The sequence below is a fragment of the Macadamia integrifolia genome, unplaced genomic scaffold (genome assembly GCF_013358625.1).
Source record: "Macadamia integrifolia cultivar HAES 741 unplaced genomic scaffold, SCU_Mint_v3 scaffold_227A, whole genome shotgun sequence".
NCBI classification, from domain to species: domain Eukaryota; kingdom Viridiplantae; phylum Streptophyta; class Magnoliopsida; order Proteales; family Proteaceae; genus Macadamia; species Macadamia integrifolia.
Genome location: NW_024870650.1, coordinates 81180 through 97714, shown reverse-complemented (window position 1 = coordinate 97714; position 16535 = coordinate 81180). Strand labels below are relative to the sequence as shown.

The window sequence follows — 16535 nt, the reverse complement described above, 5'->3', positions numbered from 1 at the left end:
GGTAAAGTTATATTTTGGCTTGAAAGTGAAATCAATTGCAAAAAGCCTAGATCTATGATCTCTCACTTTTGGTAAAAATCATTGTTAAAAGCTTGATTAAAAAGTCAAATAGATAATTTAAACAATATATATATATATATATATATATATATAATATAATATAAATACTTACACGAGCAAGTTATGATTGCCATGTGGCAACAAAACAATTTTTTTTTTATTTAATACTTGAAAAAGACTATACTAATTTAAGGTTCAAAAGACATAAATAGTTTAACTAATACAAGTGGATCATATGGTTGAATTGGATTATGAAATTTAACATATATATAATAATAAAATGATCTATCAAATTAACAGTTCAGATTGGAAATATGGATCCTCCAATTGGCTGAATCTGAATTTTAGTCACTCATGTTAGCCCCAACATGAAAAACATTTTGTCATACTTTTGCTTTTAAATATATGAATTCTTATTAATCAAGAAAGGAAAATCATTGGAGTTTGTCTTAAATAATAATAATAAAAAACTTATGAAAAGAGAAAGGCTTGTTATATGATTTACTTCACAAGATTTTAAACGTGTCGCATTGGGTGTCACTTCAAGAGCCCACTTCATTCTATACACTTATAACTTAGCCAAATTGTTTTTTTTTTTTTTCTTATTATTTATTTTTATTTTTTTATATTCATAGAAAACAGTCAAATCTTTTATATGGGTGGGAGTGGGGACCATTCATTTGTCACTAGTGATACCATATGTTTTTTTTGAAGTTTGGTCTACGTACATGGCATGATTTGCGTTATTTATAAGATCAATTAATTAAGCTAAACATATATAGAATGGTTATTCTCTGCAGTGAATGCGGCGATGCAGTCAGATATCTGAGAGTATCTGGGCACTCATCTTGAGATCATTTTGATCGTTTGATACTTATCACTCCGTCGCACTCACTGTACAAGATATTTTCACTCTTATATATACCTATCGATTCTTAGGCCACATTTGAATTGGGCCTGTAATAAAAAATTAAAATCATGGGAACTAACTTCGATTTTGGCACATATAATAGGTATGTTGCAAGCTCTTGACATATACAGATTTAATGATTTAAGGTATAAAGATAAACCCCAATAATATTACATTCACACACACACATACACACACACAAAAAAGAAAGAAAAAAAGACCAAGACTATGACATGTAACCTTTAAAATGGGGGAACATGAGAACATGTAACCTTTGCCACATGATTGGAATTTTCTATTCAAAAGTTTATTTCTGTTGGTGTAATGACTCTTTTAAGGTCTTTAACAAAAAAGAAAAAAAGAAAAAGAAAAAAAGAGACTCTTTTAAGGTAATGTACTAAAGCTAGGTAGTTAGGTTAATTAATCAAATATTATAATGATGTCATGGAAAATTTCTTAATTTACACTAAGCCAATCCGATCCTGATTGTTAAAACCCCTTAATTTATTGAGACTCAACTCAACATGAAAGAGAACTGGTTGAATCATATTGTTTTTTAAGCCGAAGCAGGATCAAACCAAATTTCATTTCAATACAGTTTTTAACCACTCAAAAATTAGGGATTTTGATAAAAGAAAAAAAAAATATGTTAAAAAGAAAAATTGAAATATAGAAGCCGTGTGTCTTGTAGATACGATGTTTTGAGAAAAATAAAATGATTGATTTGATTTCGTATTATGTCTAATTAATTATTTTGAGGGTTCTTGAAGTTTAGACAGATTTTAGAGAATAAGGAAAAGAGGTAAAACCACTTCAATTTTTTTTTTTTTTTTTTTTTTTTTTTTGGTAAAGAACAAATTTACTGATGGTGATAAACATGTGTACAACCATTTGCTTCAAACTCACAAAGTTTGAGAAGCCAAGGAGTGGAATATAGCTAATCTGTCAAACACATGATAGACAGAGCCTTCCGTGCCAGAGCATCTGCAACACTATTCAGAGCCCTTGGAATACAAGTGAAAGAAATAGAAGCAAATCTGAAATCAATTCACATGCATATGTATCTATTTAAAAGTATCTGTATCCAGCCAGGGAATATTCAGATTTGGTTATTTCTAATCCGTATTAGATTCGTTTACATACCTATTACTAGTAGTTCAGAACTGGGTTTACCACTACTTGTTTTTCTTTTAATTGGGTGCTGGAGCTCGAAATCAGATCACCGATTCTTATCCAATTCTCATTTGAATAGTCAATAAGAAAACCCTAAAATCAAAATCTGTAGCAATCCAGATCAATTGGAGTTCCAATCTTGAGTTGAGACTCAACTAAACAAGGAAGAGAACTGATTGGATCATAGTTTTCAAAGCCTGGCCAAAGATCAAACCTGATTTTAGTCCATTTTCGACCACTCAAAATTATGGTTTTGGCAAAAGAATATATTTTCAAACTATTAAAATACAAAATTGAAAAAAAAAAAGTGGGCGTTTTTCAGAAAATAAAAGGCCAGATATGATTTTATTTTTTGTGGGTCGAATTCAAAAATATTATTAAACATGGTTATATATTTGTTTGTCTTGTGATTATTTATTTATTTATTTTTGCGATAGATTTAGTATAGCCGGAATTCCTTTATAAAAGAATGGAAGGCAGATGATATAAAAAGAAATATCATTTATTCACCTCAGGAAGTGTGTGGTTCTGAGTTCGCCTCTTCTTATCTTCTTGGATCACTTTCACAGGGGTTCTTCATTACTTTCATTGAAAGTTGAATAATTCTCATTCAACCCTGATATAACGTAGTTCATGCGATTGTGTGGTCAGTATGAACCCACAGGATTATTCAGACCTTTGATACTTGTTGTTAATAGAAAAAAATAAAAATAAAAATCTTTGATGTGTTTTCTTGATGCAAATGCATATTTTTCAAAGGGAGTAAAGAATATTTTAACAATTCATTGAATTTACGTGCCATGATTTGTGACCTTATAAGATCAATTAAGAAAAACACAAAATATTCCGTTATAAACGATGACTCTGGTATTTATATCTTTGGAGTCTAAGACCACATTGTGTTGCCCAACTATCTATCAAAGTGGGAAATGAGCTAACTCCTCTACTAATACTAACCCCACCCAACCCTTAGGTCATGGTCTCTCTCTCTCTCTCTCTCTCTCTATATATATATATATATACTAGTAAAAATATAGGGTAAAAATTATCAAAAACAAATCTAAGGTATATATGTTGTCTTACGTTTTGAGAGAGAGAGAGAGAGAGAGAGAGAGAGAGAGAGAGAGAGAGAGAGAGAGAGAGAGAGAGAGAGAGAGTAAGGAACTCAATCAATAAGCTCTGCCATCCCATATATACTAACTCTAGTATATGAAAACAAGAAAATGGTGAAAGTAGGATGAAAATGTGATTAAAAACCTAAAATACTTGATTGCAAATATCAAAGTTAATGTTTAATTACTGAGAAACTCAATAAATCCCATCATATTGTATCGCAGTAACAAATGACTAAACTAAGGAACTCAAGAACAAATAACCACTTCTAACAACCTAGTGCACAAGGCTCCCACTACTGTGAGGTCTGGGAGGAGTAAGTTGTACGTAGCCTTACCCCCTGCTTACAAAAGAGGCTGTTTCTAAGTTTTGAACTTGTGACCAACATATTGCAATAGTGCAATTTAACCATTGTATCATAGGCTCGCCCACTTATATCCTCTTTTCTTCTCTCAAAATCAACAAATCTCTACCAAAGTTCATTTAAATATAACCTGTCCCCCCAAAAAAAAATGTGGGCAAAAAGGATGGCTCATGTGGATGTGTGTGTGTGTGTGTGTGTGTGTGAGTGAGAGAGAGAGAGAGAGAGAGAGAGAGAGAGAGAGAGAGAGAGAGAGAGAGAGAGAGAGAGAGAACAAAATGTCTACATCAAACTAAATGATTTTTAATCATATATGATATCCATTTAAGTGATTAGTAATTTAAGATAATTATTAAATATTAATTTTTAAATTTCAAATAATGATAGATAATTACAGCATTTTTTTAGACAATCAATGGTTAAATGCTATTCTAGGAGAGAGAGAGAGAGAGAGAGAGAGAGAGAGAAGAGAGTTAGTTACCATTTACCTAGGACTGAGAGACTTGACTCAAACTTAATATTATTTCGACCAAACTTTGTCACTTTAATCAAGTTTCTAACTTGTCAAGTGCTAAACCAACTTGGTTTAACTCATCTGTTAATATCATGGAAAAATTACAAAAATCCAACTACTTCCCCTCCTACATAATTCATTTAAAAAGTTGTTTCGTTTTTCCTATTTATAAACGAAAATATTCTCATAACACTACCGTTGAGGTTAAAATGAAATTATAAATGAGGGCTTGGTGGATTCAAACCACCATTTCTTGAGGTATGGAACTATCTTCCACATAACAAGTACTCTACCAATTGAGTTAAAGACCCATATTTAAATTATAAAACCCGTGATCAAAGAAAGAGGAAACCAAGTATGAGACTCACAGTAGTTGTAGAACATAATGTTGAGGCTAAAAGAAAAAATAACAATGCAGGCTTCGACCAAGAAAACAATGCACCCGACGAAGATAAGGAGACGCAATTTGCAGGAATTCTTGTCCAAAGAATCAAAAGTCAAAAGGAAATACCAAAGTGAAATTAGTGCAATACTTTACAAGCATGACATTCCAAGATCCCCCAAGAACAAATAGTGCAATTGGCTGTGCCGAAACTCATGAACCCACTCATTTGATTAGACTCGCTTGACTTACTCTGTCTCACTTATATAAACACTACGCAGTGAAATGTAGTGCTACATCAAGCGATTGAGATGTGTCCAAGGCGACTCGGACAGAATGATCATAGAGAAAGCCATCGGATCTGTAGCTGCGTCCTGGATCTGTATTTTAACAGATCCCATTAGACCCAACCCGATAATACCGCCATATTCAAATCTGATTTTTGTTAAAAACAGAGCTAAGATCAATCCTGTAGCATCATAATCTGATTGCAAGATTGGATATGGAATGTAAGGATAAATAATGTGCTCGGAAAAATGAATTCTGACGTGAAAATTTCATAATTCATCACCGTAGGAGAATGAAAAGTAACATGAACAAATTTGACGAATTGAATCTAATAATCCATCCCTCCCCCCACCCCCCCAAAAAAAAAAAAGTGTGGGGGGATGGAAGATTTTCGGCCTATTGAAAATGAATATCATAATAGCGTATATTACCCAAAAAGGGCTATAATCATCTAGCCACCATGAGAACTACATAAAAGGTAGGGTTTTTCCCCTATCCTCCATGGGTCACAAATCAAAATCTATTAGAAAAAGTTTGATCTTTGAACATTAAGAACGGCTGAAGAAAAATGGTTTAAGTTTGAAAATCTGAAGGAATTCAGGGATTGGTAAAGATTTGTCGGAACCAAAGGATTACTCGTCATATTTACACACATTCTTTGATTTATTTATTTATTTTTTATTTCATAGGGGCAAAACAATGAAAATCAAAAGAAAGGCGAGAAGAGAGAGAGAGAGAGAGAGAGAGAGAGAGAGAGAGAGAGAGAGAGAGAGAGAGAGAGAGAGAATACATAAGAAGAAGATCATCACTTCTGCATTCCATAATAAATATAAATGTTAGCATAGGCCCAACAATTTGAGACCCAAACCTTATGTTCCAACTCAACAAAAGAATCAAAGTTCAGATTTCACCTAATTGCCAACTAAAAGATCAATAAACCCTAACCCAGCCATGACTTCATAATGACAAATGGCATCCAGCATCATATCAAGAAAGCAAGGGTTTGTTCCGATTGAAGAAACTACTGCTCAAGCACAAGTTTAAACACAATTATAATCAAAAGCTTGTTTAGAAAAAGAATGAAAACACACCATATGTAATAATCATATTTAGCAGGCAAATCAATCTTGGTCATGAAAACTTCTTCAAATCCACTGTCTCTACATTTATCCATCCAATTAAGTGTCAAAGCAGCCTCGTCTCGAAGCTGAATATGCAAAAGCACAAGACAGAAAGGAAAGAAAATAAATAATGAGAACCAACATTCTCCTTATAATAATACAACCCAAAAGTAAAAGTACCTCTAAGAAACCACTCCATGTCACTCGGAATGTCAAATTAAAATGAACTGATGAATCACATAATACTACTGGAAATAAATTGGAGACATTGACTTCTTTCCTGCAATTCCCAATCTCTGAATAAATATCAAAGTTTAATAGAAAAAGAAAATCTTAAATACTTGCCTGCAAATATAGGCAACGAGCAGACCATAGTAACTAAATGAACAATCAAATCAAGACCCAATAACAAATTATAAGAGTTAAAATAAGAAGAGGCAACAGTGTTAAACCCTTATACCAAATACAATCATATAAATAAGCAACCAACAAAGTCCTGGGAGAGCACGACATATACCTCCAAGGAGAGCACCGGCATCCACCGGAGTAGAAGGGCCCAATGCCGGCGACTGCAGCTTCTATCATAGAAGAGATCTCGATCACGATCGCGGGGAAAGAGAGCTTTCACCTGAGAAATCGAGTCACGATCGCATAACCCTAGGTCTATTATCAGAATGGGTCTAATGAAGAATGGATTCTTTTTGTTCGATAAGGATAAATTAGGAAACTAACTGAGGGAGGATGGGAATATAGAATGATATAGATTGAGGAAAGATAGATGGAGAGAGAATGAAAGAGAACATATAAAAAAGATATCTCACAAAAGAGAGTAAAACATGAAACTTGAGAGAGGGGTCTTACTAAAATAAAAATATAAGAACGTGAGAGAGAGAGAGAGAGAGAGAGAGAGAGAGAGAGAAGGAAGAGGGTGTGAGTTTTTTTAGGTAGAAGTGGTTAAAAAGGAAAATGAGAGTGTAAAAGGAGGAATCAATAAAGAAACTAAATTTTTTGAAAAATATTTAATTATTAAAAAGAAAAACAAAGGGTACCAAAAAAATAAGGAAAATAAGAAAGATAAAGAGGACTTTAAGTAAACAATAAGAGTAAAGTAATCTAAGAAAATATTAGCCATGAAGCATGAGTATATACACTTATATAGTAGTATGATAGTATTATATATATTCATCAAAAAAAAAAAAATCTCAAAGTAATTATAGCAGTAAACACATAAATTACTCATATTCTCAGCATTTTAAAATACCATACTAATTAATGATGTATACAAATTAATTTCAACCAATAAACTAAAAGGTTTATAACAAATATCAAACTGTACTTGATATTTGTATCGTCGACAATATAGAAATCTCAATAGAAGGAAAACATGGCTGATGTATCAGGCACCTAACCAATGTGAGGTAGTCGGAATGAAAAGCAACATGACAGTAACCATCATGGAGAACATTAAGTACGATTGCCATTACTATACATTCATCCATGCTTATTCAATTTTCTCTTCCCAAAGACAGTTGACGAGGATGTAGTAAACATCAATTGTATGAATAAGAGAAGTTCTACCAAAGCATATATAGTGATTGTGACACTTGCAAGAAAGATAATGGGAAAGGAGACCCATAGACGAAAATTGAAGCCAAGCATAAATAAAATAGCTGCCACAAAGGCTATCATCATCCCCACAATAGATATGAAGAGAAATAAAAGGCCCAACATCAACATCCGAGGCAGAGTCAACAAGAAGTCTTCTTCCGCATATCGTAAAGTAATACTGGCTAGAAACATCAACATTGATGCTACCAAAGAGCAAAGTGACAATATATTTGATATGACAAAAATAATCGGAAACTTGCCTTGTAAATCATTAGATTCTCCTCTTCCTCCTGTATGACTTGGTATGATAAACATTGCTTGAAATATAATGGTAGTGATTAGTGTTGCTACCACCATACATTGTGTTGAAGTATCCTTCAGCCATGTTGCTCCTTTCACTAGGTCTTTATGCTCCTCTGAGAATAATGTTCTTGATGTTTTATTCTTTATATTTTCATTTGTTTCATGGAGAGAATACATTAGACTTTCCACTTCCTAAAATGGAGACAGGGAAAGAGAGGAAGTATTAAAATTAAGTCATGGTGTGAATATTACTACATGCATTAAGCAGATTGAGGAAACCAATGGGGTTGCTATCCTAGTGGTGAAAACGCCTACTATCGCTCGAGTTGACTAGTTGTGAGTTCGAGTCTTGACATGCCCACTATCGCTCATTGATCTTACAGAAGTGTCCCTTGCCGTATAGGGCTTGTTATGAGGCTATGAACCCTTTTTTTCATTACTAAAAAAAAAAAAAAAGCAAATTAAGAAGGAACGAAAAATAGATCACCTAAAACCATAGTAGCTCACGTTGTATTTGGTGAGCTGCACCAGGAATTTGATTGAGTCTGTGAATAGGTGCCTTTTCTGCAGCTAGATGTGACATGAGGTTTCCTGATTCATCCCCAAAATTGCAAGATCATTCTTCACTGATGGGCTGAGATGATGGATAAGCCCAAAAATCTTTTCCTGGCGGTGGATGATTGCATAATGAAATACTGTTCGGGCTTCACGTTTTCCAATAGCCCTCCATAACAGAAGCTGAGGACACTGGTTAGTACATTCTTCGGCAAATTCAACAATCCCATTCTCTGTTGCTTTAGACACTGTTGAAGCCAGATCAGCCATCATAGAGGTAAGGTCATCAACTTCTGAAACTAGACTCCACATTTCTTTTAGTAGGGCAGAAGCTTCATAATGCTTCAACTTCTCATAGATGTTCTTGCCTCCTCATAGATGTTCTTGCACTATGCACTGCTACCAGTGTACGCATGAGCTAGTTAAACTTTCATGCATGATGGGCTTTTATTAATTATGAGGAGAGGACGCAACAAAAAGAAACAAAGTGTCCGATTGATTTTGTTTTTAGAAACGTATTTTTCTGTGTTTAGAAATGGAAAAACACCCTAAAAACCATTTGATTTTTCTATTTCGTTTCACTTGTTTTTAGAAAAAGAAATAAAAATTTATGCCTATTTCTATGTTTAGAAATAGGAATAGAGAAACAAGTCAAACGGCCCCTGTTTCTTAGAATAGAAACAGAAAAAACTGTTTCTATTGTTTTTAGACATAGAAACAGTAGAAACAAAATCAAACAACCCCAAAGTTTACTAAGTAAGACATAGTGGCAAAATGACCCTGGTGCCTATAGGGGATGTCACTGTGTCTGAATGTGGCCCCTATGTCTTACCCAAAAAACACTTGTGTCGAACAAATTTATGATTCTCACCTAGTTTAATAAGTCCATTTTGAAATAGCCCACGGAATTGTAACCATAGACCCTTACAAAACTGTAAAATAATGCAATTTGTGGAATATAGTCCACAGTACATCATGATATTTCTTGCATCATGAGAATGAAGGAAATAGTGTAAGCAAATCAGATTGAGGTTAAAGCACAACCTAGAGAGAGAGAGACAGAACCTTGAGTGCTGTCTTTGTTGGCATCGAGGGAATTTTCCACTTCTTCTCTTGTGCGCCAACAAGGATTTTTGGTGGTCTAAGTAAATAATTAATACATATAGAGAAAAATTTTCATTTAGAATATTTGATTAATTAGAAAAATGATGAACTAACTTAGCACTATGAACCAAACCTTTGTACAAAACCTATTAGCCATGCATCAAAACCACCTGACACATGGACTTTTCAAAATTTTCGCATTTTCCAAAGTGTACAGTTATTTTTTATATAGTCTTTTTTGTCCTAATTCTTTTAATACACTTTTGCTGATTTTGTGCAAAAATATATATATATATATATAATAGTCTTTCCCTTTATTTTGATTTACTTACATGAGTAGATGAAATAATATCCAAAGGTCCCAACCAACACTTTTGATTGGTAATGAACTTTTAAATGCAGTGCGCTTCATTGCGAGTGCTTCTATGACTGTCCAATTCCTATCATCATTGGTCAGGAGTAACCATGGGTATTTCTGTAGTAGATCAAGAGCATGCCCTACAAAAATAAATGAATACGTGAATACATAAATATTAAGTTATGGGCAAAACATTGCTGTGGTTGCTCACTCAGAAACCAAATTTTCCTTACCATTAGATTTAAAAAATGGGTTTCCTCATTTGTCCCAAAAAGTACACAGGTGTGGGAGGGAACACTCTCCCATAAGTTATTTTCTTGCGAAAACTGTGAATGCTAACCTTCCATTGGTTAGGTTTTTAAAACTTTGAAAAATCAATTTGGGAGCCTATTGGTCCGAATAAGTGGTGAACTAGTTGAGTCAACTCAATGAGCTTTATATGGAGTAACTGACAGACCAATTGGTCTACTAGGTCTGAACCATAAAATTAGACAGGTTCATGCCATGTAGTGGTACATAGGTGGGTTTCATTTAAGTCGCACCACTCCCTATCTATCATGTGTTTGACAGATTGGCCATATTCATTTGTTGGCTTTTTAAGTTTTATGAGTCTAAAACTAATGACGGTGTACATATTTATCACCATCGGTAATTAATGTGGTGACTGATGGTCTAGCTAAGCATGAAGCGGTTAATAGAAAAACTTCAGTATAGGATGTTCCTCTGCAGTTTACAAGAGAAGATATATGTTGGGAAATTTCACTTACCATAGAAATCACCAAAAAGTAGAGCAGTAAGAAGTATAGCTTTATTTTTCTCACGTTCTTTGCCAGTGCCATCATCTTCCTTCTGATTAGCTTCTTGGTGTACGGTGATTGGGTAAAGATACTTCACCACATCTTTTTTGCTACCAAATGCAGTGTGGACGATTGGGATGTAACCCCTACCTTTGATCATTACTAGTTTCTCATCCTTTTCTACAATGGCCTTCACCATCTCTTTGTTCCCACCTAAAGCAGCAATTTTGAGAACTGTTCCACCATACTTATCTTGTCTCAATAAATGATCTGTAGGCATCATTTTTAACAATTCCTTTGCAATTTCAACCTTCCCTTTCTCAACAGCCACATGAACAGGAAGATTTCCTAATGATGTGAGTCTCACTGTAAGAGCTCCCACATTTTTTGAGACGAACTGATAAGAGACACTTTTCCAATTACCATCAACAATAGCTTTGTAAAAAGGAAGACACCATGTGTAATTTGTGCTCCTCTTCATTTTCCCTGCCAAGGTAATCCCTTGAATTAACAATATTGATCAATTCTTTATTTTATTTTATTTCCCACTAATAAATTTTGAAATTTCTTGTATTTTATTTTTCTTTTTCAGTAAGGATTGAGTTTTTATACCAAAATAAAATTTGAAATTTCTTGTATTTATTTTTCTTTTTCAGTAAGGACCGAGTTTTTCTACCAAAAAAAAAAAGAAAGTAAGGATCAAGTTTTCCTTCAGTCATGATGAATGAGTGTAGATGCATGTCGGGGGTATCGGGAGGATATTTTGAAAAACATACTAAAATCCTATAAGGGTTTGTGAATCTTAAGATAGAGCAGTGAACGTTTCAGCCCAGTGGAAAAAAAACTTTCTCCCTCACCCTCAAATAGTAGTAATATAATATAAGAGTCAACTTAGTTCGAAAAATGCATTACACTTATCAAGAAATATTTGGTAGAAAAAAACCATATTACTTACCAGTCTTACCTGTATTTGGTGGATAACTGAACTCAAACATGGTAACCAATTTACTCCAAATAAGTGTGATGTCTAGATCTTCAATAAATGTTAGTGTCCTAGCTCCACACTTTCCTGTGAATATTGACATAATTTCTTTCTTTTTCTCAATCCAATCCTTATATTCATCGCTGGAAGTATTTTCAGGTTCACGTTTTGCTCCAGCCAAATAATCCCAAAATCCTTTGATCTTCAAGAATTTTTCCATCTTATCTTTCCAAATCAAATAATTTTCTTCTGTCAGAATAGGAATGTCGTTGAATAACACTTCACTTTCCAGAGAAATAGGATTAGGTTCCACTGGACTTCCCATACCTATAAAGAAAGCAAAACATATAATCTTGAAGAAGTAATACATATAAACTGCCTACCTATCAGAGTATTCAAGTGAGATCAGTGAATAGGTTGAAATCACATTAGAAAACTCAAAACTGTGAGAGTAGTTCCATATTTGGCGATTTAGACTTCGATTAATATATTCATCACAGCCCGCTTCCACTTCCTCATGCTTTTGGACGTGGAAAACGTAAGCGGGTAGTGTTCTTTCTCCTGTACATTTAAAAAAAAAGAAAAAAAAAATGAATCTTCTTCATGTGGCTGTACCCTCCAACCCCATCTCACACCATCGGATGGGATAAAGGTACTAAGCATTAAAAAGAAGAAGAAAGAAGAGAGATGCCTGGAAATTTGCTCTTACCACCAAGGATGGAGAGTTAACCAGTAGAAGCTTTAGCAAGATAATTGTCCCTCAAGTATTCTCAAGGAAGGAGAGTTCACCAGTTGAAGATTTAGCATAAATAGTATGAGTCGTCTCTCAGCTTTCAACTCTCAACACTAATGCTTTGGTTACGTATTCTCAAAAGCTAGCCAATTCGGAATTGGGCCACATCTGATATTTATATAGCGAATGCAAGAGGGAGCCAGGTCTTTCTTTGTGTTACTGTTCTAGAAAGTTACATGTGGAAATTCGAATTGCCTCCTTCCCCAAGTCCCAAGTCCCACCCCACCAGAAAAACAAAGATTGCATCTAAAAGACAAAAATACCTATATGTAATGAGCTATTTGATAACTTTAACGAGGCTATGATTTGCCTTCTTAAACAAAGTAATCATTGTCTTGTTGATTTAAAATGGGGACGGAGTCTTTTTACCTTAAAAAAATAAAAAAAGGGCCAAAGTTACAAAGCAATGCTTATGTTCCACTCAAGGTGTCTGATTCCTTGATTGAAACATTTAAAGATAAAAAAGAGAGAGCTGGATCGGCTTTTGTAAAACTTTAGAATCTGTATTCTATAATATCCTAAACCTAGTTTCCATATCGGATAGGCCTCAGCCAATCTTGATTCTTGACTCGTATTAGCTGATTCAATCTGATTTTTAATGAAAATAAATTTTTTTAATAAAAAAGAAAAAGAAAAATTCAGATCCATTTATAAACATAGAAAATCAAAGTGTTTCTTCATGATTAGACCTAGTAGTCTACCAACTTGAGTTGTGAATCTCAAGGGGGATTGGTCCTAGGGGTGCAAGTTTGGTCTCGACGGCTGGAACTCACCCTTGGCCCAAACTAGTACTGATCTAAAAATTTTGTCCTTGAGGGCTAGCTCGACCCTGAAATTTTTGACCCTGAGTAAGGGTTAGGGTGGGTAAAGGTTGATGTCTTTGGCCCGCCCTAAACCTGACCCTGATTTTTTTACTTTGACTTTAAGCCCTGATTTTGGCTTGATTCGGCTCTGGTTTTGGCCCTCGATGTTCACTTTGGATTTTTTGTTTTCTTAGGATATTCTCCTCATTATTTAACATGACAAGGGTTTTGAGATTTTGAGATTGTTTACTTTATTAAGATAATCTCTTTGTTTATCATGACAAATAATTGATTTTTTTTGGATTATTTGTTTTTTTATGATGATCTCCTCTTTGTTTACCATAATAGTTGGAGCTATTTGTATTGTTTGAATGTTTGCTTTAGGATGTTTTCGTCATGACAAGTAATTTGTGATTTTGTGTTTGTGTATGTGTTCTTTTTTTTTACCTCTTCTTTATTATGAATATATATATATATATATATTAGTTATTTCATATCTTGCAAGGTCAGGATCAGGGTATACTTGGCTCTTGATGGCAAACCAGGGTCAATCAGGGTCAAGGTTAGGGTCAATCAAGATCATCTAGGTTCGACCTTGAAAAATCAAGGCCAATCAGGGCGGGTTTGGGTTCAGTTAATGGGACTCAGAGTTGGGTTAGGGTTTTAAGAAGCTCGGCCCAACCTGGCCATGTTGCACCCCTAATTAGTCCATTGCTGATTCGTGTTAGCAAATGTAATGACTCCAAATCTGGCTTAGGTTTTGGGACATCAATGGTTCACAAGATCTTTAAGTTCTATGTGATAATGAGCCGGAGTAGCATCCACACATAATATAAGTGCAAGCAAGAGTTAACTGAACTAATATAATATTAAGATTCAAAGTTCAACTATCTATTTTAAATTTCAAAGTTAAGTAACGTTTAATTAAATTACGTTATCAAAGTCTAACTCAAAGTCTATATCATCTAAAAATAAAAATCATTGTCTTCTTCGAATCCATAAACAATGTTCTCATATTGATCAATATAATAGGTTGATTATGGGAGGGTCTCACTTGTTTTCTATTTCAGGGTTAGTTTCTGCTTCCCATCTGTATAAATGAAGCAACACCCATTAGTTGTAACCAATTAACAATTTATCTAGAGAGGGGAGCAGACAAGACTAACAAGGAGAGAAAGTTTAGAGAAGAAGATTGTACTAGAGAGAAAAGCCAAAACTTGTGAAATCTTTCCAATACGATATAGATCCGAGTATGTGTTCATTAGATTCATAATTGTTTAATTTTTTTTGTTAATTGATCCGCCATATTGATCCTATAAAATATTCTTAGATTCAGACCAACATACACTGGGTAAAATCCCAGGCGCTCTTCCATTTTTGAGCTAAAGATTCACCTACAATCTACAATGTTAGTTTTCAAGATAATGTTTCAAAAGAGATTTTGAGATTTATGGAACCAATCATTCGAGTTCTCCATTTGGTTGATGGTGATGGGGCTACATCAGGGTATTTGTATGAAGCAATGGAAAGAGCAAGAGAGGTATTGGAGAAGCTTTATGAGGAAGACCATCGGTATGAACAAATTTTGAGAATCTTTGATAATAGAAGGGATAAAAATATTTTAGGTATCATTCACTATGCAACTGCTGTTTTCAACCCTACTTATTTTTTTAGTGAAAGATTCAAAAAGATTCCTCAATTGAAAAATACAACAGATTTCATTGGTGAGATAGTGGTTCCACAAGATGAGAGGAGAGAATATTAAGGACAACTGGTAGTATACCACATGAAGTCTACCACTATTTTTACTCCCAGTGCCAAAATGATGATGGAAACTAGGCATCCTCGTAAGTGTAATAATTACTTTCTTTTTAAAATTTTTAGTTTATTGTTTCTTATGTAAACATTACTTGTCCTTTAAAATTGTATATTTATAGATATATTTTTTTTTGCCAATGACAGGGGTTTGGTGGCATATTCAAGGTGATGCTATTCCTATCTTACAGAAATATGCCATTCGAATATTGAGCCAACCATGTAGTTCTTCAGCCTGTGAGAGAAATTGGAATGCCTGGGATGCAGCACAAACAAAAAAGAGGAATAGATTGTCAGCAATGATGTTAGATGATTTAGTCTACGTGAGAATGAATTCGTTGATGATGGAAAAGAGGGGTGAACTTGAACAGAAAAACATGTTGCCCATTAATCTTGACAATATTAGTGTCAATGATTTTGATCCGAGCATTGAGGACGTTGATAAAGAGCTAGAGAGATTATTGGATGATGTGGATGATATCATTGCTGAGGACTTGCTATTTGGTGCAAGTGCTAGTTTTACTGAGAGCGAGACTCAACCCCCAGATAGTATATAATAACTATTATTATGCTTTTGTGTATGCTTTGCTTTATTTAGAATAATTTTTCCTTTTAAGCATGGATGATGGAATTAGGTGAGTCATGGATTGAATGACGTGATTTTGAACTTTTATGTTCCTACAGGATAATTGGTAGAAGCATTAAAACATGTATTAGAAATTGAATTACTGTAACCATTGCTTCCATCATTCAATGACAACTTTTTCCTAGTTTTTTTTTACTGTATTGTATATTTGAACTACAATAATTTTCTCTTTTTAGGTGTACATATCAAGTTAATTACTTAATAAATAAAATATATACAATAAATTATAAAAATAACATCCGAATTTTTTGCTTGATTTTTATTTTTGTAATCGAATAATTCTCAAATCCGAATCCGAATCCGATTTTTATTTTGTCTGCTTTTTTGACTGCTTTTTTGACCGGACCCTTAAATTAACCAATCGAATTATTTCAAATAATTCTTTGCCTGAATAATTCCCGAATCCGAATTTGCTAACTATGATCAAGTTAGCATTGACTCTAAATCATATATAGAAACTACTACTATAAATTAAAGAAACTGAATCAGATGATATATAGAAAATACTTACATGAGTACATTAAATGGTATCCCAAGCTCGCAACACTTCTTTTGCTAGGTAATGAACTTTTAAATGAAGTGGGCATCTCTGAGAGTGCTGCCATGGGTAACCTATTATCAACATCTTTGACCAAGACTAAACCTGGGTATTTCTGTAGTAGATCAAGATCTTGACCTAGAAAAGAATTAAATAAATGAAGGGGAAAAACTAGGGTTTTCATGAACAACCGAAACATAAGCTAGTTTAAGAACAGTGAGATGATATATATATATATATATATATATATTAGGAAATTTACAGTGCCACCCCTGGAGAATGCCATAATTATAAGACCACTCCCTCTATTT

The 16535-nt window shown here is 33.9% G+C and overlaps 1 protein-coding gene across 1 annotated transcript; it reads right to left on the bottom strand.

Annotated features, from left to right (window-relative positions):
* Positions 1 to 8473: 8473 nt before the first annotated feature.
* Positions 8474 to 12486, bottom strand: LOC122071450. The gene is made up of 5 exons (XM_042635809.1): positions 12339 to 12486; positions 11612 to 11956; positions 10618 to 11133; positions 9825 to 9990; positions 8474 to 8784 (listed from the first exon to the last, which is right to left on the bottom strand). Exons 2-5 carry the CDS (start codon positions 11952 to 11954, stop codon positions 8778 to 8780), a joined length of 1032 nt encoding a protein of 343 aa, XP_042491743.1. The 5' UTR covers positions 11955 to 11956; positions 12339 to 12486; the 3' UTR covers positions 8474 to 8777.
* Between the last annotated feature and the right edge of the window lie 4049 nt (positions 12487 to 16535).